The following is a 20,616-nucleotide window of genomic DNA, read 5'->3' on the forward strand; positions in this document are numbered from 1 at the left end:
TCCGAGGTATCACTGGGGAAGAGATTAGGTATGCCAGAGTAGGGGGCAGGGGTGGGAGTCAGAGCAGAGCGGTACTGAGGCTGAATGGGGAGGAGTCGGAGGTGGAGCCAGGGGCGCGCCCGCTGATGACGTCACGAAGCAGCCCTCCTTCAAGTCTCCGCGCGCTTCGCAGGGGGCAGTCGCGGGTGCGTCATGGCGGGCTGCCGGCCTGGGGCTCCTGGCTCTGTGAGTGCTGTTCTCTGTCCCTCGTCTCTTTTTTTGTTGTTCCAGATTTTCTTTTTTCCCCCTGTAAACTCCTCCTTGCCTCTTTGCCTCCCTGACGTCGCTGGCCTCTCCCGGGGGAAAGGGACTGTGACGCTATTTCTTCCGCCCCTTTCACTGGTTCTGCGTATTTATTCCATTATGCTTGCGGCGCCGTCTGTGAGCATTAAACACTTCTCTGTCCAATGTTTAGGTTTCAAGCCCAATGGGAAGCCAGGATCACACTAACGGCTACCTGTGGGCCTGTGAGTTCCTGGGGGAGACCCCTGACATAACTATAGAGAAAATGGGTAACCGATAATCCGGAAAAGCTTCTAATACCCGAAGTGCGTATAAGAGTTAGCAGGGTTTAAAAAACAAAGGAGATAAAAGAGGTTTCAAGGAGCAAGCAAAAATCTCTTCAAAGGCTAGAAATAGAGCAATGTCTTGGAAAAACTCAAGAAGTTCAATTGGGTGGTGGTGGAAGGGTCAGAGCTGACAGTCTTGTAAGTCTTGGTAGGCAGCGACTTCAACCTGAGGATAACTGGGAGTTATTGAAGCGTTTTCAGCGAAAGAGTGATCGGTTGAGTTTCATTTTTGTTTCCTTAGGTAGGAATGTAGAGAGTGGACTAGCGAGTATCAGTTAAAAGACTGTGGTTTATATGTAGTAAGAGGTGGTGGTGACCCCCGACCCCGCAGCAATGTTGAGGTTCCAAACGTGAAGACATTAAAAAGTTATTGAGGAGATAGAATCTAAATTAAGTAAACTTCCCAGGTTAATACTTTCTCGACCTCATCCACTGACTGGATGGCTTTAATAGCCAGTGATGGGTCCTGGTTTTCCTAAATCTATACTTTAGCTGAGATCTCTCTCCTGAGCCCAGTTATATCCATCTGCCTACCAGATTCTCCACCTGGCCAGCCTACATACCAACACTGAACTTTTCCACAAAGTCCACATCTCTTACGATGTTCACTGGCTTTGCAAATATCCTCAACCCAATGGTTCTACCTTGAAATATGGATGTCCTCTTTCACTTCTTCCTTTCCCTACAGGAGACCCAAATTCAATATACACTGTTGCCAACCTCCTCACCCCACCCCACCCACTCCTGGATTCTGATTCAATAGATGGAACCACCTAAAAATCAACTGCGTTTTAAGCAAAATTTTGGTGATTCTGAGGCAGCAGTACCACTTTGAGAAACAGTAGTATTCTATGTGCCAATAGAGCTAAAAGAGAAGACCAAGAGAAGAAGACAAAAAATGTGGGAGTCTGGGCTGTTATTATGTTGGTGGGCAGTTCTGAGTGATGACCTGGTCCAGTTTTGAGAACCCTGACCATGAACAAGAGTGACTGAGGTGGGGTGAAGGTGAGGTCAGTGATAGCACTGTTCACAAGGACCCTGAAGTCATCTAGAACTTGAATCCTGGTTTTTCAAGCTGCTAAAGGCTAATTGGGGACTTCCCATTTGGCGCAATGGTAAAGAATCTGCCTGCCTATACAGGAGACATGGGTTCGATCCCTGGGTCAGGAAGACCCCCTGAATTAGGAAGTGGCAACCTACTCCAGTATTCTTGCTGGGAAATCCCATGGACGGAGGAGCCTGGTGAGCTACAGTCCATGGGGTCACAAAGAGTCCGATGCAACTGAACAGCACACAAAGGTTAACTGAATGTGGAGGACTGACCATAGAAGAGCATTGGAGGGACAGGGATAAAGCTGTAATGGTTGAAGATTATCTCTGGGGATCAAGAAGGATAAAGGTCCTAAACCTAAGTATTGTTGAATCTGTCGGAATTTTTAAATAAACCTGCTTAGCACTGAGAGTATGCCAGAGTGGTCCCCTCCCAGAGAGTTATCTATATACAGAGGCAACAAAATCTGGCACATACACAAAGATGGTTCCTGTCCTTCTTAGGAAACCCCTTAGCTACAAGGTTAACATCTACTAGATTACTAGAACAGGAAACAATTCCAGGGGAATGGTATCTTACATATAATCGGTTTATAGGACCTCAAATGTATACATTGCACTAAAAAATGAGGGGGGATTAATAAAAGAATTAGAAAAAAAGAGGGGGGAATGATTAAACATTATACTATGTTCTCTTATGTAACGTCTATTAAGCACATTTCCATATACATGTTACTATACAGTACTATGTACTATAGTTGATGAGCAATTTAAAGGATTTTTTTTGAAGGTGACTTTATTTAAAGTTAACATAGCAACAAAACTTTTACTTTATTTTTTTTAATTTATTCATTTGTTTTTGGCTGCTCTGGGTCTTCCTTGCTGCACCAGGGCTTTCTTTAGTTGTGTCGAGTGGGTGCTATTCATTGTGCTGCATGGGCTTCTCATTGCGGTGGCTTCTCTTGTGGAGCTCAGGCTCTAGGTGGTGCAAGGGCTTCTGTAGTTGCAGCTGGAAGGCTTAGTTGCCCTGAGGCATGTGGAATCTTCCCAGACCAGGGATTGAAGTTGTGTCTCCTGTTTGGCAAGCAGATTCTGAGGGTGACTTTTGACCAGTTTTGTTCCACTTCCTGGCTTTAGAATCAGACCCCTGGGAATTTTCTGGTGGTCCAGTGGCTAGGACTCGGTGCTTTCACTGCACAGGGTCTGGATTCAATCCCTGGTTGGGGAACTGGTATCTTACAAGCCAGTCAGCATGGCCAAAGGGGAAAAAAAAAAAAAAACTAGAATCAGACCCCATATAAGATGGGCTACCATTGCTGATCACTGCTCTTAATAGAGGCGTATGCAAGGTACTGTGGGAGCCCCAAGGAAGGGAGCAGGATTCTCTCGGAGATGCTCAGAGAAGACTTCACAAGGAATATTTATTCTAATTGAGTGCTTTAAGGATTGGTACGGTTTTGTTAAAGAGGCAAGGCCAAAGCTGAATGGCCAGTTGTCTAATCTGATTGTCTGTCTGAAACTAAGACTTCTGAGGTTTCTTCAAACTCTAAACTCCTTTACATTACATATTCATTTACATTCCCTCTTAACTTTTTTTTTGTAATCTATTCCTTTATTCTTTCCTAAATTTCCCTGGTGGGCAGGATAGTCAGGAAGGTGTTTTAATTAGCTTTACTTTCCTTAGGAGCAAGCCTGGCTTGAGGTCGCCCAGGCTTTCATCCAAGAGACCCTGTGTCCACCTGGCAAGGAGCCTGATGTCCAGTTGACTCAGTTGGTCATTGACTGTGTGAAGACTACCTGGTTGTCCCAGGGAACGAGCCAGGGTTTAACACTGCCCCTCAGCTACAGGTAAGAAGAGGTGGGGTTCACAGGAAAGTTAAATTTGGGATTGAAAACAAAGGACTTATCTTTTGAGATGAGTGAGGGGAAACTTGCTGAGGTGAGAAAAAGGTGGTGTAAATAAAACCTCCTTTTGCCAATCCTTCTCCTTCTCCATCAAGCTTTCCTTTTAACTGTTGATCTCCTTATTTGGCTCAGGTTGTGTTTAGAGACAAGGAAAAGGGGTTGAGAAGATAAAAAATATAGGAAAAGAACCCTCAAAGTGGGGAGAGAGGCTGATACTATTTCATTTGTTTGTGCTAGGAAACTAAGATATAGACAGTGACTTCAGCAAGTGCAGATCATTGTATTTTGGGAGACCTGAGTTTGAGGTCTGAAGCCGAGTTATTTTATTTTATTTTTAAAAACTTTACCATTTCCTAAGGGCTTCCCTGCTGGCTCAGCAGTAAAGAATCCGCCTGCACTGCAGGAGCTGCAGGAGATGTGGGTTCAATCCCTGGGTTGGGAAGATCCCCTGGAGGAGGGCATGGCAATCCACTCTAGTATTCTTGCCTGGGCAGACAGAGGAGCCTGGTGGGCTACAGCCCATAGGGTCCCAAAGAGTCAAACATGACCAAAGCACCTTCGCAAGCACGTACCATTTCCAAAACTGTTCTAGGCAATGTTAATAAAGTACCACAGGAAAAGGGTTCCATGCCAAACATGCTTGAGAGACACTGGATGTGATAATCTTCTCTAGGAGAGTCATGAGGCTCATTAACATGTTAAAGGCTCTGAAAAGTCCTCCAAAAAGAAACCTGTTTATCTCTTCATAAAAGTAACCACTATCTGGAATATGGGAGAATTCTTGTGAATATCTTTATATTTTTTTCTATACATGAATCTATCCCTAAGCAATATATAGTGGTTTTACATGACTTCAGACTTTGTGTAAATGGTCCAGTACCTTATGAATCCTTTGCAGTTTGCTTTTTGTGCTTAACCTTCTGAGATTTATTCACATTGATAGCTCTAGGTCATATTTTTAACTGCTGTATGCTATTCTGTCAAGTGAATATTGGAGAAGGCAATGGCACCCCACTCCAGTACTCTTGCCTGGAAAATCCCGTGGACGGAGGAGCCTGGTAGGCTGCAGTCCATGGGGTCGCAAAGAGTCAGACATGACTGAGCGACTTTGCTTTCACTTTTCACTTTCATGCATTGGGGAAGGAAAAGGCAACCCACTCCAGTGTTCTTGCCTGGAGAATCCCAGGGACGGGGGAGCCTGGTGGGCTGCTGTCTATGGGGTCCCACAGAATCAGACACAACTGAAGTGACTTAGCAGCAGCAGCAAGTGAATATACATATCACTGTTTTTTCTTTTTTAAAAAAGGTAGAAATCTGTTTAGGTTAGTTTAATTTGTTGTTTCCCAATAATTGAAAATCAAAAAGAATCATTGAAAAGTGGTAAATCAGCAATTTTTAGGAAACTTGCAACCTTTTTAAGTTTCTTGTTATTCTTCAAGATAAATGTAGAGTAGATAGCACAATATGTAGAAGATGGTGGGTGAGGATAAAGTAAAAATTATTTGATGGGTCAGTTAAGTTCAGTTCAGTCGCTCAGTCGTGTCCAACTCTTTGTGACCCCATGAATCGCAGCACGCCAGGCCTCCCTGTCCATCACCAACTCCCAGAGTTCACCCAAACTCATGTCCATTGAGTCAGTGATGTCATCCAGCCATCTCATCCTCTGTCGTCCCCTTCTCCTCCTGCCCCAAATCCCTCCCAGGATCAGAGTCTTTTCCAATGAGTCAACTCTTCGCATGAGGTGGCCAAAGTACTGGAGTTTCAGCTTTAGCATCATTCCTTCCAAAGAAATCCCAGGGCTAATCTCCTTCAGAATGGACTGGTTGGATCTCCTTGCAGTCCAAGGGACTCTCAAGAGTCTTCTCCAACACCACAATTGAAAAGCATCAATTCTTCAGCGCTCAGCCTTCTTCACAGTCCAACTCTCACATCCATACATGACCACAGGAAAAACCATAGCCTTGACTAGACGAACCTATGTTGGCAAAGTAATGTCTCTGCTTTTCAGTATGCTATCTAGGTTGGTCATAACTTTCCTTCCAAGGAGTAAGCATCTTTTAATTTCATGGCTGCAGTCACCATCTGCAGTGATTTTGGAGCCCCCAAAAATAAAGTCTGCCACTGTTTCCACTGTTTCCCCATCTATTTCCCATGAAGTGATGGGACCAGATGCCATGATCTTCGTTTTCTGAATGTTGAGCTTTAAGCCAACTTTTTCACTCTCCACTTTCACTTTCATCAAGAGGCTTTTTAGTTCCTCTTCACTTTCTGCCATAAGGGTGGTGTCATCTGCATATCTGAGGTTATTGATATTTCTCCTGGCAAACTTGATTCCAGCTTGTGCTTCTTCCAGTCCAGCGTTTCTCATGATGTACTCTGCATAGAAGTTAAATAAGCAGGGTGACAATATACAGCCTTGACGTACTCCTTTTCCTATTTGGAACCAGTCTGTTGTTCCATGTCCAGTTCTAACTGTTGCTTCCTGACCTGCATACAAATTTCTCAATTTATTATTTGACAGGAAAATTTTGCATTTTTCCATTTCCCTTCATTGAATGCATGCTATATGTCAGATCCCATGGCATACATGGGACTTTCAACTTTCAACTTTCCTTGAAAGTTGGAGGACAGGACCCTGAAGAATCTATGAAGAGTGACCCTGTCCTTACTGTTTTTTGTCCTGCAGGTGCTTTGGGTGAAGGAACAGTTCTCTCTAGCCGCTTTTTCTTAGGCTTTTATAGAAGTAGGGAAAGATAGAAATACTTCTGAGTGAGACATGCCTGGCTTTGCCACCTACACTACTGTGTATCTGAACCTCTGAATTTCTTCATTGGTGGTGTTTCCAGGGGTTTTTGGTGAAGATTCAATGCAATATTAAGCATGAATGGACCCAGTATAATATGTGCACAGCAGGGGCACACTGCATATTAGTGTCTGGTTTGCCTTTTATTTGCTCTGAAGTCACTGGGAAAGAATGAGGCCAATGCAGAAGGGGAGTGGGCCATCTAAAATAGCATTTCTAATCTTTAGGACTCACATGGGGATTATGTTCTTGAGCACAACAAGGAGATCAAATCGTTATGTTTTGTAACCTTATCCTTTTTCTCTTCCACTGGGGGAAAAAAACCATGGGAATGTAAGTGAGTGGAATAATGGTATTACAAAAGTGTGACTGTCACTACTTTGATAAATTGTATTACATTCTCTGTGAGATACCTCACAGTGGATACTGACTCAGCAGTATTGCAGCACTTTGCTTGAGAATGGCTGGTCTCAAACATCTCTTGAAAGCTGGGAACTCGTGATACCAACTTCCCCCTCAGCCTCAACCTCCCAGCCAGTCTCCAGTGCTGTGATATTCTAGATTAGGAAAGGAACCTGATTGGGGCCAATGATGTTGAGCCATTAGGCAGATGTCTTAGTGTCTCCACTGGAGTTCTCTGTGGAGGCTGAGAGCTGAGATGCTGTCAAGGGAGCAGTTTGTGTGGTCTCTAAAGCATTCTCCCCACGTGCTCATCCCCTCAGGCTGCTTTTACATTCCCACTCCATTTCTCTAGATTCTGTCTGTGACACTATCTTGTTCAGAATCTCATTCAGCAGACTTTCTTCTCGCCTTCCCTAAGTACCACCCAGTCTTTGGACCCAGACTTCCTCCTCATTTTCTTAGGCCCTCACTCCCAAATTTTTTCCCTTTAATCAATCAAACAAACTGTCTTAGTCCATGTTCCCCATTGATCTTTCCTTAGGATCTTGGGGGATTTGTGGAGGGTGAGGATAATTCGTAGGCTTGGATGTAGCTATACAGAACCTCTGTTCTCTTCACTCTGCAGCTTTGTCTCAGTAAAGGACCTCAGGACCCACCAGCGTCTCCCATGCTGCAGCCACTTGTCCTGGAGCAGTACTGTGTATCAGGCTTGGGCCCAAGAGGCTGGACCACGTGGGGTTCCTCTGCCCCGGGAACGACTGTTACTTTTAGGGACACTTACCGACCTATCAGGGAACTTGGAACAAGAGTGCAGGAATGGAAGCCTCTATATAAGAGACAACACTGGTGCCCTGGATTGTGAGGTGAGTAGGAAGGGGGTGGTCAAATGCCTCAGATCCTAATAAGAATGGCATCTAGGGAGCAAGACAGTTAAGTCTCTGAGGGTACAAAGATGGAGCAGGATGCATTGGGTGCCAGGATCCTGATTAATCCTTGCCTTTGGTCTTTTCTAGCTCATAGATCTGGACCTTTCTTGGTTGGGCCATCTCTTTCTGTTCCCCAACTGGAGTTACCTCCCTTCTCCGATGAAGTCTCCAGGAGAGGGGCACGTGGAGCTCTGGGATACCCCCGTGCCAGTATTTCCTTTGACCATCAGTCCTGGCCCTCTCACCCCCATCCCTGTTGTCTACCCAGAAATGGCTTCCCGCCTGCTCAGGTACAGGTAATTCTTCCATCCAAGGGAGGAGGGAGCATTGTAAAACTGGGAGGACAGTGGATCAGTGGAAGGAGGGAAAGAAAGGCATAGAAAGTGATATAGATGGAATGTTCCAAATCAGGGAAACAATGGAGGATTCTTCAAGAAAAGCCTTATCTAAGGGCAGGTAGAGTTTGAAAGAAGCTTTTAGAATAATGGCTTTGGGCTATGGAAATTTTACATCCCTATTTCTCTTCAAGAAAATTAGAGATACCAAGGGAACATTTCATGCAAAGATGGACTCAGTAAAGGACAGAAATGGTATGGACCTAACAGAAGCAGAAGATATTAAGAATATACAGAAGAACTGTTCCAAAAAGGTCTTCACAACCCAGATAATCATGATGGTGTGATCACTCACCTAGAGCCAGATATCCTGGAATGTGAAGTCAAGTGGGCCTTAGGAAACATCACTACAAACAAAGTTCATAGAAGTGATGGAATTCCAGTTGAGCTATTTCAAATCCTAAAAGATGATGCTGTGAAAGTGCTGCACTCAATATGGCAGCAAATTTGGAAAATTCAGCAGTGGCCACAGGACTGGAAAAGGTCAGTTTTCATTCCAATCCCTAAGAAAGGCAATGCCAAAGAATGCTCAAACTACCGCACATTTGCACTCATCTCACATGCTAGTAAAGTAATGCTCAAAATTCTCCAAGCCAGGCTTCAGCAATACATGAACCGTGAACTTCCAGTTGTTCAAGCTGGTTTTAGAAAAGGCAGAGGAACCAGAGATCAAATTGCAAACATCCGCTGAATCATCGAAAAAGCAAGAGAGATCCAGAAAAACATCTATTTCTGCTTTCTTGACTATGCCAAAGCCTTTGACTGTGTGGATCACAATAAACTGTGGAAAATTCTGAAAAAGATGGGAATACCAGACCACCTGACCTGCCTCTTGAGAAATCTGTATGCAGGTCAGGAAGCAACAGTTAGAACTGGACATGGAACAACAGACTGGTTCCAAAAGGAAAAGGAGTACATCAAGGCTGTATATTGTCACCCTGCTTATTTAACTTATATGCAGAGTACATCATGAGAAACGCTGGGCTGGGAAAAGCACAAGCTGGAATCAAGATTGCCAGGAGAAATATCAATAACCTCATATATGCACATGATACCACCCTTATGCCAGAAAGTGAAGAACTAAAGAGCTAAAAAAAAAAAAAAAATAGAACTAAAGAGCTTCTTGATGAAAGTGAAAGTGGAGAGTGCAAAAGTTGGCTTAAAGCTCAACATTCAGAAAACAAAGATCATGGCACCTGGTCCCATCACTTTGTGGCAAATAGATAGGGAAACAGTGGAAACAGTGGCAGACTTTATTTTTGGGGGCTCCAAAATCACTGCAGATGGTGACTGCAGCCATGGAATAAAAAGATGCTTACTCCTTGGAAGGAAAGTTATGATCAAGCTAGACAGCATATTAAAAAGCAGAGACATTACTTTGTCAACAAAGGTCCACGTAGTCAAGGCTATGGTTTTTCCTGTGGTCATGTATGGATGTGAGAGTTGGACTATAAAGAAAGCTGAACACCAAAGAATTGATGCTTTTGAACTGTGGTATTGGAGAAGACTCTTGAGAGTCCCTTGGACTGCAAGGCAATCCAACCAGTCCATTCTAAAGGAAATCAGTCCTGAATATTCATTGGAAGGACTGATGTTGAAGCTGAAACTCCAGTACTTTGGCCACCTGATGTGAAGAGCTGACTCATTTGAAAAGACTCTGATGCTGGGAAAGATCGAAGGCAGGAGGAGAAGGGGACGGCAGAGGATGAGATGGTTGGATGGCATCACCGACTCAATGGACGTGAGTTTGAGTAAACTCCCAGAGTTGGTGATAGACAGGGAGGCCTGGCATGCTGCAGTCCATGGGGTCACAAAGAGTCAGACGTGACTGAGCAACTGAACTGAAGTGAACTGAGATTGTAGTGGAAAGGAAGGCATTTGTAAGGGGGGAAAAAAAGAGGAAGAGATAAAAAATGACTGCTCTTCTCTCTACCTTTTTTAGAAGTAAGCACAGAAATGTGCAGCCAAACCTTGCTGGGAATCTAATTCGATTCAGTGCTCTGGTGAAAAGTCAGAAGAAAGCTTACTTTGTCCTGTTTCTTGGTGGATCCTCCCCAGCTGGCAGCCAGGTGTCTGTCATTGTGCAGGTGAGGTTTAGGGTCAGTTGAGGAGTGTGGAGGTGCGAGTGGGCTGTACAGGCTCCTAACAGGTAAGATAGCATCATAGGAGAAACCATGTGGGAAAGGAGGACAGCTTCAGAGACTTGCTTCTAGAACAGTGCAGTTGAGGGAAGAGTGCATGTGGTACCTTCCCTGCGTATAGAAGATGGGGAGAAGACTTCCCCGCTCATTCAAGGAAACAGCTTCTGTATCGTGTATCCCATTTTGAAAAACTGCCAGAATCACCTGTTTTCCCCCAGAAGAGTGACAAAGAAAAGTATTTATCTGAACACCATTAAAACATGGAATAACATGTTCTTTAAAAAAAAAACTTGGTGCTTACTGTTGAGTCTTTTTACATCAACTGATATGATTTATTTTTTTATTGAGTATAATTTTACAATATTGTAAATATTGTAAATACAGTCTCTACTGTACGTCAGTGTGAATCAGCTATATATATACATAGGTCACCTCTTTTTTGAAGTTCCTTCTCATTTAGGTCACCACAGAGCATTGAGTAGAGTTCCCTGAGCTGTACAGTAGGTTCTCATTAGTTACCTGTTTTATGCATAGTAGTGTGGGTATGTTGGAGAAGGTGACGGCACCCCACTCCAGTACTCTTGCCTGGAAAATCCCATGGATGGAGGAGCCTGGTAGGCTGCAGTCCATGGGGTCGCTAAGAGTCGGACACGACTGAGCAACTTCATTTTCCCTTTTCACTTTCATGCATTGGAGAAGGAAATGGCAACCCACTCCAGTGTTCTTGCCTGGAGAATCCCAGGGACGGGGGAACCTGGTGGGCTGCCGTCTATGGGGTCGCACAGAGTTGGACACGACTGAAGCAACTTAGCAGCAGCAGCAGCAGTGTGTGTATGTAAATTCCTGTGTTCAGTCAAACCATCATAAACTACTGGTTTTGTATAAGCAGTAAACTCGTGAGGTCTTAGCTATGAGTGGTGACGTTGAGGCCTGGTTGGTGTTTTCAAGTAGAAATGAGGGTCTGTGAAGCTGAGCACCTGGGACTGTGAAGTTCAGGTTTCCTGAGTCATCAGTTGTGTTTCGAAGCCCCTGAGAATGGCATTTGTGCTCTGGGAGGAACATGCCCTAAAAGATGGTTATATTTATTAATGGTCTTCTCTATGTAATTTTTGCTTAAATTTCTTCAATAACCCGTTGTTAGCCCCTTGTACATTCCATATGATACCTTCTGGGGTTTATTTATTTCCTACTTGGATGATTCTCCCTTTCCGATTGATTAAAAGTCTTCAGCATGTTATTTCTGGATTTTTTTCTTCATCTTGGCTCTTCCGTTTTGTCTCCCGCCACCCCCAAGAACATTCCTCCTCTGTCCTGGCTAGTGTTTTCCTTGCCTTGCTCATTCTGAGTTCTGAACATTTCTGTATTATTTTTTCTTTCTTGAAACACCTTCCTCTCTCGTCTCCACTTCAGCAAACCAGAGATGGCCTTCAGGACCCTGGCAAGTTCAGCTTCTGTCACTTGGCCTTCTTGATCATCCCAGCCCATCCTGACCTCTTTTCTTTCTCTGAAACCTTACAAAAGTGTGTTGTTTTTGCCACTTGATCATTTATGTTTCCCAGTGGTTTGATATATGTTAGAGAAGAGAGAACAGTCTATGTTATTTCCCTTAACATCTGTCTGTCCCCATACTGGATACATACATACGTGTTCATATTGATTAAATAAGTGAAAATTGTTTGCATGGCTGGTCTGTATGGCGGGGTGGGATAGGGGAAATGCAGGGGCAGAATTGTCTGCACGAAATATTTATATATTTTGGAGGAAGCTGTACAGATGGTATGTGCCTTGGGGGAGGGATTAGGAAATGTTTGCCATCTCCTATGAGAGGGGAGAGTTTCTGAGAGTTCTGAGGCTTAAGATTTAATTGGCAAACAGGAAAGATAAAGAAGTAAGGAAAAGGAAAAAAAAAAGAGGAAAGGAAAGGCTCTCGAGCAGCCAGTCCTTGAGGTGACATGGTGATGGGAAGGAGCTCCTGCAGAGGGACAGGACATGGGAAGCCTCTCACATACAGTGTCACCTGCTTCTGCATAAGCCAGGTCCCTGCCCAGCTGGTGTGGCACCGAGCCCTCTGTCCTGGTAGAGCCTATGTGCTGACAGAACTGCGAGTGTCCAAGCTCCCTGGTCACCGTTACCGGGTGTGGATGACCAGCACCTCCTCCCAGCTGTTGCCGCTGAAACCAGAATGTGTACAAGAGCTGGAACTGGAGCTGGCCGGAGTCCCCTTGGAGGCCGACCCCCAATCACTGCCCCGGCCCAGCAGCCCCCAGGACAAGAAGCATCCGGGTCCAGACTGTCTCGTCCGGGACTCCATACTCTTATCCTACACGGTGCGCATGAGGGAGAGGTTCCTGAGCCTGGAGGGGGCAGGAATTGTGGGGTCTTCAAAGAGGAAGGGCCTGGGGATCACCTGGCCCTTCGGCTTCTTTGCAGGGAATGGTCACTGACACACTGAATCAGCCTGCGGGCCTCTATGAGCTGGACAGGAAGCTGGAGCTCTGCCTCGCCTACCAGCAGTTCCGTGGCCTCAGGAGGGTGGTGCGACCAGGAGTCCGTCTGGAGGTATGTGAGGGGGTCAGGGCTGGTGACAAAGAGAGACTCTCTTACCTTTATGGGTTGGTCTTTTTTTTTGAGCAGGTCGACACCCCTACAACAAAATTATAAAAATAATTAAATGTGTTGGAGTGCGAGGTGCTTTTGTAAATAATGATTTGGACGAGAGCTCAGATCAGGAGTGGAGATTGGGGCCCTGGAAGGAGCAGGTGGATCCAGAGCATCTCCTTTCTAGAAGGACCTTCTCACTGGAGGAGGAGATATTGGAGCTGAAGCACAGGTGTGGGGCCAGGATGACCTCAGGCAGCCCAGTGAGCCCTCTGGCCCACAGAAAGGCTGAGTGTGGCTTCTGGGAGGTGAAGGCTTATTTACCACAGGGGAGTGGGTCATGATGGAAAGCAAGACAGAACTGGAGGGAAGTAATCTGTAAAAGAGAAATTGTGTGTTTCCTATGAGCCAGGCAGTGGCAAACTGCATTTACCTCTGTCTGGGACCATTGAGTTGCTTTTTCACCTCTTCTGCCTCCGCAGCTCCTGGATGTTCACCTCCTGCAGTCAGTGGGCGGGGGGACGAGAAGACCCATATTAGCTCCCTGCCTTCGTGGTGCCGTTCTGCTTCGCGGCTTCTCTCATCAGGTGCCTGAGACTCAGTTTTCCCACCAAGTCCCCCAGGCCTCCCTGTATGAGCAGCTGGTATGGGAGCATCAGTTAGGACTCCCCATCTACCTGTGGGCCACCAAGGCCCTGGAGGATCTGGCCTGCAAGTGAGGAGGACGCGGATTGGGGCTGGGGAGGTGGTGAGGGGTGGGCCACTTTGTCTCAGGGAAGCCATATTCTGAAAGAGTCTCTGGGGGAAGTGACTCCACTTCTCTGCGTGGCCAAGGCTGTGTCCTCACGTGCTGAGATACCACCAGTTCCTGAAGTATTCGTCACCTGGGGACCCCAGCCTGGGACTACAGATCCTGGCCCCGATCTTGGAGGTTCTTATTCCACCTGGCTGCCCTGGTCGGAACACACACAGCGAAATCCTTGAAGAGCCACATCACTGTCCACTCCAGAAGGTCTGAAAATGTTGGGGTATGGGTGGCAGATCTAACACCCTGGGGGACACCTGGGCACAGGGGACACATAACCTGATGTCTTATCTCTTGGACAGTACACCCAGCTGCAGACTCCCTGCTTTTTCCCTACTTTGGCCTTCCTGAAAGAGGAAGCGAAGCACAGGGCCTGGGCCTCCTTTGACCCTAAGACCCTTCTGCCCCTCCCAGAGGCTTCTCACTTGCCCAGTTGGCAACTCAATCAGCGCCTGGCCTGGTCCTGGCAGTGTCTGCTGCCTTCTGCATTCCGCCCTGCCCCGGTGAGTATGGCTCCAGCAGAGGTCTGGAGACTTCCTCTGTTTGCCACTTTCACTACTTGTGCCATAGTCCTTTCTTGTCATTTTGATGGCATTAGCCTTCTTACTAGACCGCACCATCTCTTCCTGGACCCCTCTAATCCACTCCCCTTCAATGACTAGAAATGGGTGGGGTAAAATGTAACGTGGTTTACAAAACTCGTAATTTAAATCCTTCTCTTGTTTCTCCCAGAGTGTATAAAGTCAAACCCAAACCCCCTGTTGTGTCTTGTCCCCCATGGTTTCCTGGCTCTAACCTCGATCTGTAAACTTTCCCTCTGGCTGCTAAATGTGTGAATGCAAGTGCATTTTCCCCAGTCTTTCTGCCCCACTTCAGGATAAATTCTTGAAGCTCTGAGATCATGTCTTTGTGGTTCATTTTATAGCTCTAACAGTTAACACTATGCCTGGCACATGGTAGATGCTTTGTGTATTTGTTTAGTGAAACTTGATGCGTAGGCCTTCATTTCCTTGCAGGTACTACTTGGGATCCTGGTGCCTTCATCTCGTAAAGGGTGTCTGCAACTTCGGGACCAGAGCGGTTCCCTGTCCTGCCTACTCCTGGCCCAGCCCTTGCAGCCCCTCACTGACCCCAGGCTCATAGGTTTGGAGTTCAGTGGTGGAGAGAAGATGATGGGAGTGGGAAAGAGGGTCTCTGAACTGGGGAGTGTAGGAGAGAGCTTCTGCCAGGATTCAGTAGACATGCTCAAGTGGCTTATTTTGATCAACAAGTCTGGGGAGTGGTTTAGGAGGCTGGTATGGGCAGGTGGTGTAAAGGAACCAGGGGTTCCCGGCCGGAATCACAATTCCCAACATTCATTTCTCCCTCTGTAACTCCTCACAGACACACCAGGATGACAGCATCCATTTCTCATATCCCTAGTTTGGAAGAGGAATGGTCTTGGAGTTATTGAGGCTTGTGGCCAGGGAAACCCTGGAGAGAAAAGCTTCTCAGACCTCAGAACAGGTGTTTTAGGGATTTATGAGAAAGAATCAGGCCTCTCAACCTAGGGGGCCAGGGGTGGGATTGGCTGCTCTGATGAAACAGTTTCTCCCTTGGAGGTACCACTCCTCCAAGATGGGGGTCAGGCCTGGGCCTTCACGTTGTGTTAGGCATGCAGCTCCTGCCTGGATTGAGCATGAGACCTGTGGGGTGGGCTGCTTCTCTGCCCAGCCCACAGTCTTCTCCTCTTGCCAAAATAGAAAACTGTCTTCCTCTCAGGTTGCCTGGTGAGGACAGACAGATTCCAGTTGGTCATAGAAAGGAATGTCAGAAGCAGCTTCCCTTCCTGGAAGGAGCTGAGCACCACAGACTTCATCCAGAAGAAGCAGGCCAGGTAGGTCCTTAGGGTGGTGGCTGTCCTCTGGGTCCCATCACCAGGGAAGTGGAAGGGGAAGTCTCCATGCAGGGGTGGAACACTGGGGCACAATGCCTGCATCGCTAAGAAACCTCTTCCTTGTCTCTCCCAACAGAGTCTATGTCCAGTTTCTTCTGGCCGATGCTCTGATCTTGTCTGTGCCCAGACCCGTCCTTCACTCAGCCACCTCCTCCACACCTCGGACAGAGCCTTCCCCTCCAGAGGGTCCCCACATAGAACAGAGCCGGCTGTTCTTGCTGTCCCACAAGGAGGCACTGATAAAGAGGAACTTCTCTGTGCCCCCAAGTGCCAGTTCAGAGATGCCCCAGCCTACCCTCAGTTTCCATGTATTAGGGAGCTGGCTTGGGGGCACCCAGAGGAAGGAGGGAACTGGATGGGGCCCACCTGAACCCAAGGAAGATGAAAACTCAGATCAGAAGGTAAACTGGGGTCTTGGACCTCTGATCTGCCCTCCTGAGCCCCTGCTCTCGTCTGAGGGACTCTGCTCTCCCCGTCAGGTCCTCCTTCTGTTCCTCGGCTCCTCAGTCCGCTGGTTTGAGTTCTTGCACCCAGGGCACGTGTACCGGCTCGTGGCTTCTGGCCCTCCCGTGAGTGCCCCAATTCACCACACCCTTGTATTTTGGCTTGCGGTCTGGAAAGGAAGTTCTAAGTCTCCTGGAAGAAAGGTGGATGTAGATCAAATAGAAGGCCTGCCTGTGTCTAGACCACTTCCTTTGTCAGGCCCCAGAGAGGAAACAGAATTGGGTCATAGTTTGTGAGGAACCTCTCTCCAGACCAGGACACACTAGGAGATGGTCATGTCCCCATTTCCTGGCAGACATTGATGTTCGAGGAGGGTGGTTCATCCTGCGTGTCGCAGCATCCTCTGGAGCTGGCTGGCTGTGCATCCTGCCTCACTGTCCAGGATGAATGGACTGTGGAACTTGCAAGCTCTCAGGACATCCCGGAGGTGCTGGGTATCCGCCCGACACTGCCTGAATCCTCACTGACTGACCTGCTCAGTGGCAAGTAAATGTCCCACCAGTTTCTCCAGCTCGCTTGGCTGCTCTCTCTTCCTCTGCCGTGGTTGTGTCGGATGAATTGTCTGTCTCCTGCTACAGTGTGTGTTTCATGAATGTGAAAGAGAATGAATGGAGGGATGGCGGTGTAAGATAGAAGCTGTGTTTCATACCTGATCACCAGTGCTGCCCCCCCTACCCCCGCCCCCGTTCAGCATGTCTCTGACATTATCATGAGCAGGCTTTCTCACAATTGAGAACAAAGCTTAGCAGTAAAAGGAAATATAAGAAACAAACAAAAAAAGCAAGGACAAAAGCTAAAAATCTCTAGAGAAGGACCTTCCTTTAGTGCAAGAATTGACTGGCTTATAGCTTCAGGAACAGCTTTACTTTCCTCATGTAAGCTTTTTTGGGGGCAGCTGCAGTGCAGTTGAAGACACTGCAGAGATACTTCCCCCTGTGTAAACAAACAAACAAACACCATATTGGATTATATGTGTAACTTTTACAAAACTTCCCTAGAAGTGCAAGTTTTCAAGGACCTATGATTTGAAGGAGGGGGCTTGGGCCCCAGTGTATAAAGCTGAGAATGATGGGCTGACTGAGATTCTAGGGTAAATGCAAGTGGAGATTCACCTTTGCTGGGGTATTTTTTGGTGAGGCCTCTGTGTACAAAGCTGGATTGGGTTTTGGGTTTGTGTGTGTGTAGTGATCTGCTACAACCCTGTTTTTCCCATAAGCCCTGTTACTTTTAGTATTTGGTTTGAGACACTTCAAGGCTTTCCAGGACCTCATAGGTAAAGTTTTAGCAGCTACTGTAACTCCTTTCTGTCCTGGGATCTGACTCCATTCTCACTCTATTTCTCTGACCCTCCAGTTTCGCAGATTCCTTGGTGTCTTTTTCAGCTGAGATTGTGTCACATCTCTGGATGAAGCCTGGTAATAACACCTGTTTGGGTAAAGGGTAAGAAATAGAGTGGTGGAACCTAGTGATCCTGAGAGGGACCACTAACCCCTCCCCATTCCTACTGTAGGGAGCTCTGGGACTGTGAGACGGTGTGTGAAGCTCACCGTAGCTCTGGAGACTGCCGACTACAAATTCCCCCCTCACTTGGATGTGTATATTGAAGACCCACACTTGCCGCCCCCACTGGGACTTCTTCCCGGAGCCCGAGTCCACTTTCACCAGCTGGAGAAAAGGGTTTCCAGGTGAAGACCTGTGTCGATGGCCTGGCCTGGCCTCCCCTCCCTCCTGATGCGCTTCTCTTGAATGCTTGCCCCTACCTGTGTGGCAATGACAGCTTCTCTTTGCTGTTAGGTCTGCTGTGTTTCTCTGCCGTGTATGCCCTTTGCCCCTGCAGTATGTTCCAGACTAGCCCTTCCCTTTGTCTGCCCTCTGCTGATATTGCCAGGGTCAGGGCACGTCCCTCAGGGGGAGTGGCTCGGCCTGTGACACCGTCCCAGCCCCTACCTCAGACTGACTTCTTTCTCCTCCTCCTCTCTCTCCCTCCTGCACCTGCAGGTCCCACAACGTTTATTGTTGCTTCCGGTCGTCAACCTGTGTGCAGGTCCTGCATTTCCCCCCGGATACTACGGTCAGGTCAGTGGCCCAAAGCCCATCTCCAAACCTCACAGCCTCACATCTGAACCCCACAGCTGTTCCAGGCTCTGGAATTTTTCCCATAACTCCAGGCTTCTCCCCTCCTAGTACAATGTGTGTAGTCAGAAGGATTTCCTCTGCTTCAAATGAAAAATGTCCATACATATCGTTCTACCCAGGAAGATTTAGAGTTCTGGGATTTTAAAGGGTTTTCAATCCAAAATACAAACATGTTTCTTAGCTAATATCTTGGTTTTTCAAGCCTGAGAAATAATCGATGACAATCAGAGATCAAGAATCAAAATAAATGGGGGCCCTGGGGAACTTGCATTTGTATCCTGCTATTGTGTGAAAATTATATAAATCTTAATTATGTTGAATTGGTTCATAGAGTATTTCAAGTCTACTATGTCCTTCTACTTTTCTGTCCATTCTGTTAATTTTTTAGATTTTGATATTGAACTCCAACCAAAAAAAACTTAATTTATCTACTTAAAAAAATTGTAGTATATAGTGGACCTATTTGTACCTTTGCTCTGTATTTGCCATATCTCCTGTAAATGTGTTTTCATACTTAGAGAATTTAAAAAATAAAAAAAGAAAGGAGAGGCCCTGGGGCTTCCAGGAGAGCACAGAAGCCACTGCTGTCCCTGTCCTCACGTCTGCTGAGTCCTTCCAGACAAACTCTGCTTTTAGAACTCTGTTGGCTGTTTCTTGAACCCCCCTTCTCTCTTTAGTGCCCCCCTGCCCCACATCTACCTGACTGAACTTCTGCAAGGTGACAAGGCCCCATTTCGGGCCACTGCTTCTTGCCATGTCGTTTCTGTCTTCAGCCTTCATCTCCTCTGGGTGTGTGCTCACTGTACCAGCATCTGCCCACAGGTAAGAGCGGGGACAGGCTAAGCTGGGTGCAGGGTGCCAAGAGGGCTGTGATGTGGCGAGGGGATTTTGCCAACCACTTTCTTCATCCCAGGGAAGGTGTCCTCGTCAGAGCCCCGCTTGCCCCACTCAGACATCTGTAAGCCAGGCCAGCATCAGGTGAGAGCAGAGCACAAAGTGGGCACCCATTGCACCATTTCCATGACTGTCTGCTGTCCTGATGTTAGCACAATTCCTGAATGGTGGGAATTGCTTAATAAATATTTTAGAATGAATGGATGAGGATATAGTGAGCTAACAAGGTGTAAAGAGATTCCTGTTGGGTCTGGGTGACTGGCCCCCTGGGTTTTGCTGTCCGAGTTTCTATTTCCTAACCGCCCCTGCTCCCCCGCTCCCAGGCTCCTGGTGGAGGATGGGACTGCAGAAGCTGTGGTGACCTGTAGAAATCATCAAGTGGCAGCAGTTCTAGGGCTGTGTCCCAGTGAGTGGACCTCCCTCCTCGAGATTGTCCGAGGGCCGGGGAAAGTGGCCTTGCAATTTACGGGGCCTGGAGCCCAACTTGAGGTGAGATGTGGCTGGGAGGTGGGGGCTCAGATAGCCATTTCCCTGGGAGCTTGGTTAGAAGCTTGAGTCCTGATGAAACCTCTTTCCCTTTCTAGTCCTCAGCTGAGGTGGATGAGCCCTTGACCCTCTTCCTCTGGACCCTCTGTACCAGTTTCTCTGTCCTCCGCCCTATGGTGCTTTCTTTTGAGCTGGAGAGAAAACCCTCCAAGATCATCCCATTAGGTGAGGGTCAAAGGGCAGGGGTGTAGATTGATGGGTCCCAAGAGGAAGAGGGAGGGGGGATTGACAGGGAATTTCTGAAGCTGGGAGGAGAATGGAGGGTGGGGACTGAAAATCACATACACAGGACCTGTGTTTTTCTCTCTCTCCATCTCAGAAGCTCCTCGGCTACAGCGATTCCAGTGTGGGGAGTCCCCTTTCCTGACTCGAGTGAACCCCAAGATCCGACTGTCATGCCTCTCTATCCAGGAGCCTGAGCACCCCAATGCCCTGGGGGCCTTAGTTTCCTCCTGCTAACCGAAACTGCAGTGGCTGGAGATCTTGAGGCTGGGCTTCAACTTCTTTCCCTGGTCATGGCCCTTACCTTCTCTGAAACTGAACCAGGACCCCAGATCCTTGGATTCACAAAATGCTACCCTGCTGTTATTGCTCCGTATTCTAATGCCAGCCTGCCTTGAGGAAATTGTGGAAATCATAGTGCTGTTGCCTTTCCTCTCTAGTAGGTGTCAAGGCACCTGTACTCACAGGTGGTCCTGAGCACCTGGGTTCTGTCTTTGTGGCAGGGACTTACCCCTCATGGGTTTGCTCCTGATAGGTTCCTTGCTCTACAATAAAGCTCTTGGGATGTTTCTCGCTTTCACTCAGGTGGGTCTCAGGCCTCATGACCTGGCAACCCACCCATCGTTTACCATCATTTTGGCCTTGTTTGCCATCAGTGCCAAAACAGGTTTGGAGAAGAACTTCTTCTGGTCCAGTGAAGTCAGGCTGTGCAGGGAGTCAATTAGGGAGAAGAGTGCAGGTTAGA

The 20,616-nt window shown here is 47.2% G+C and overlaps 1 protein-coding gene across 4 annotated transcripts; it reads left to right on the forward strand.

Annotated features, from left to right (window-relative positions):
* Positions 1–112: 112 nt before the first annotated feature.
* CTC1 (CST telomere replication complex component 1) lies at positions 113–20,451 on the forward strand. Of its 4 annotated transcripts, none has more exons than XM_006062904.4 (23): positions 113–225; positions 3,343–3,506; positions 7,394–7,631; positions 7,782–7,990; positions 10,032–10,176; positions 12,267–12,557; positions 12,661–12,789; positions 13,311–13,543; positions 13,663–13,840; positions 13,936–14,136; positions 14,650–14,776; positions 15,395–15,509; positions 15,646–15,970; positions 16,049–16,138; positions 16,369–16,559; positions 17,427–17,488; positions 17,584–17,758; positions 18,072–18,149; positions 18,887–19,031; positions 19,123–19,187; positions 19,427–19,592; positions 19,688–19,814; positions 19,969–20,451. In XM_006062904.4, the coding sequence occupies exons 1-23, from the start codon at positions 193–195 to the stop codon at positions 20,106–20,108; spliced, it is 3,627 nt and encodes a 1,208-aa protein (XP_006062966.2). In that variant the 5' UTR covers positions 113–192; the 3' UTR covers positions 20,109–20,451. The 4 variants fall into 4 exon arrangements, with proteins under 4 accessions (XP_006062966.2, XP_006062967.2, XP_044795259.2 ...); XM_006062905.4 differs by having other exon boundaries at positions 7,782–7,984; XM_044939324.2 differs by lacking the exon at positions 10,032–10,176 and having other exon boundaries at positions 12,263–12,557.
* Positions 20,452–20,616: the final 165 nt, after the last annotated feature.

The sequence above is a fragment of the Bubalus bubalis genome, chromosome 3 (genome assembly GCF_019923935.1).
Source record: "Bubalus bubalis isolate 160015118507 breed Murrah chromosome 3, NDDB_SH_1, whole genome shotgun sequence".
NCBI classification, from domain to species: Eukaryota; Metazoa; Chordata; class Mammalia; order Artiodactyla; family Bovidae; genus Bubalus; species Bubalus bubalis.

Excerpts from the sequence above, each read along its gene's own strand:
- CTC1 (XM_006062904.4), top strand. The coding sequence starts at position 193 with ATGGCGGGCTGCCGGCCTGGGGCTCCTGGCTCT. Across the intron at positions 12,790-13,310 it reads GACCAGGAGTCCGTCTGGAG|CTCCTGGATGTTCACCTCCT; the intron begins GTATGTGAGGGG and ends CTGCCTCCGCAG. Across the intron at positions 14,137-14,649 it reads CTGCATTCCGCCCTGCCCCG|GTACTACTTGGGATCCTGGT; the intron begins GTGAGTATGGCT and ends ATTTCCTTGCAG.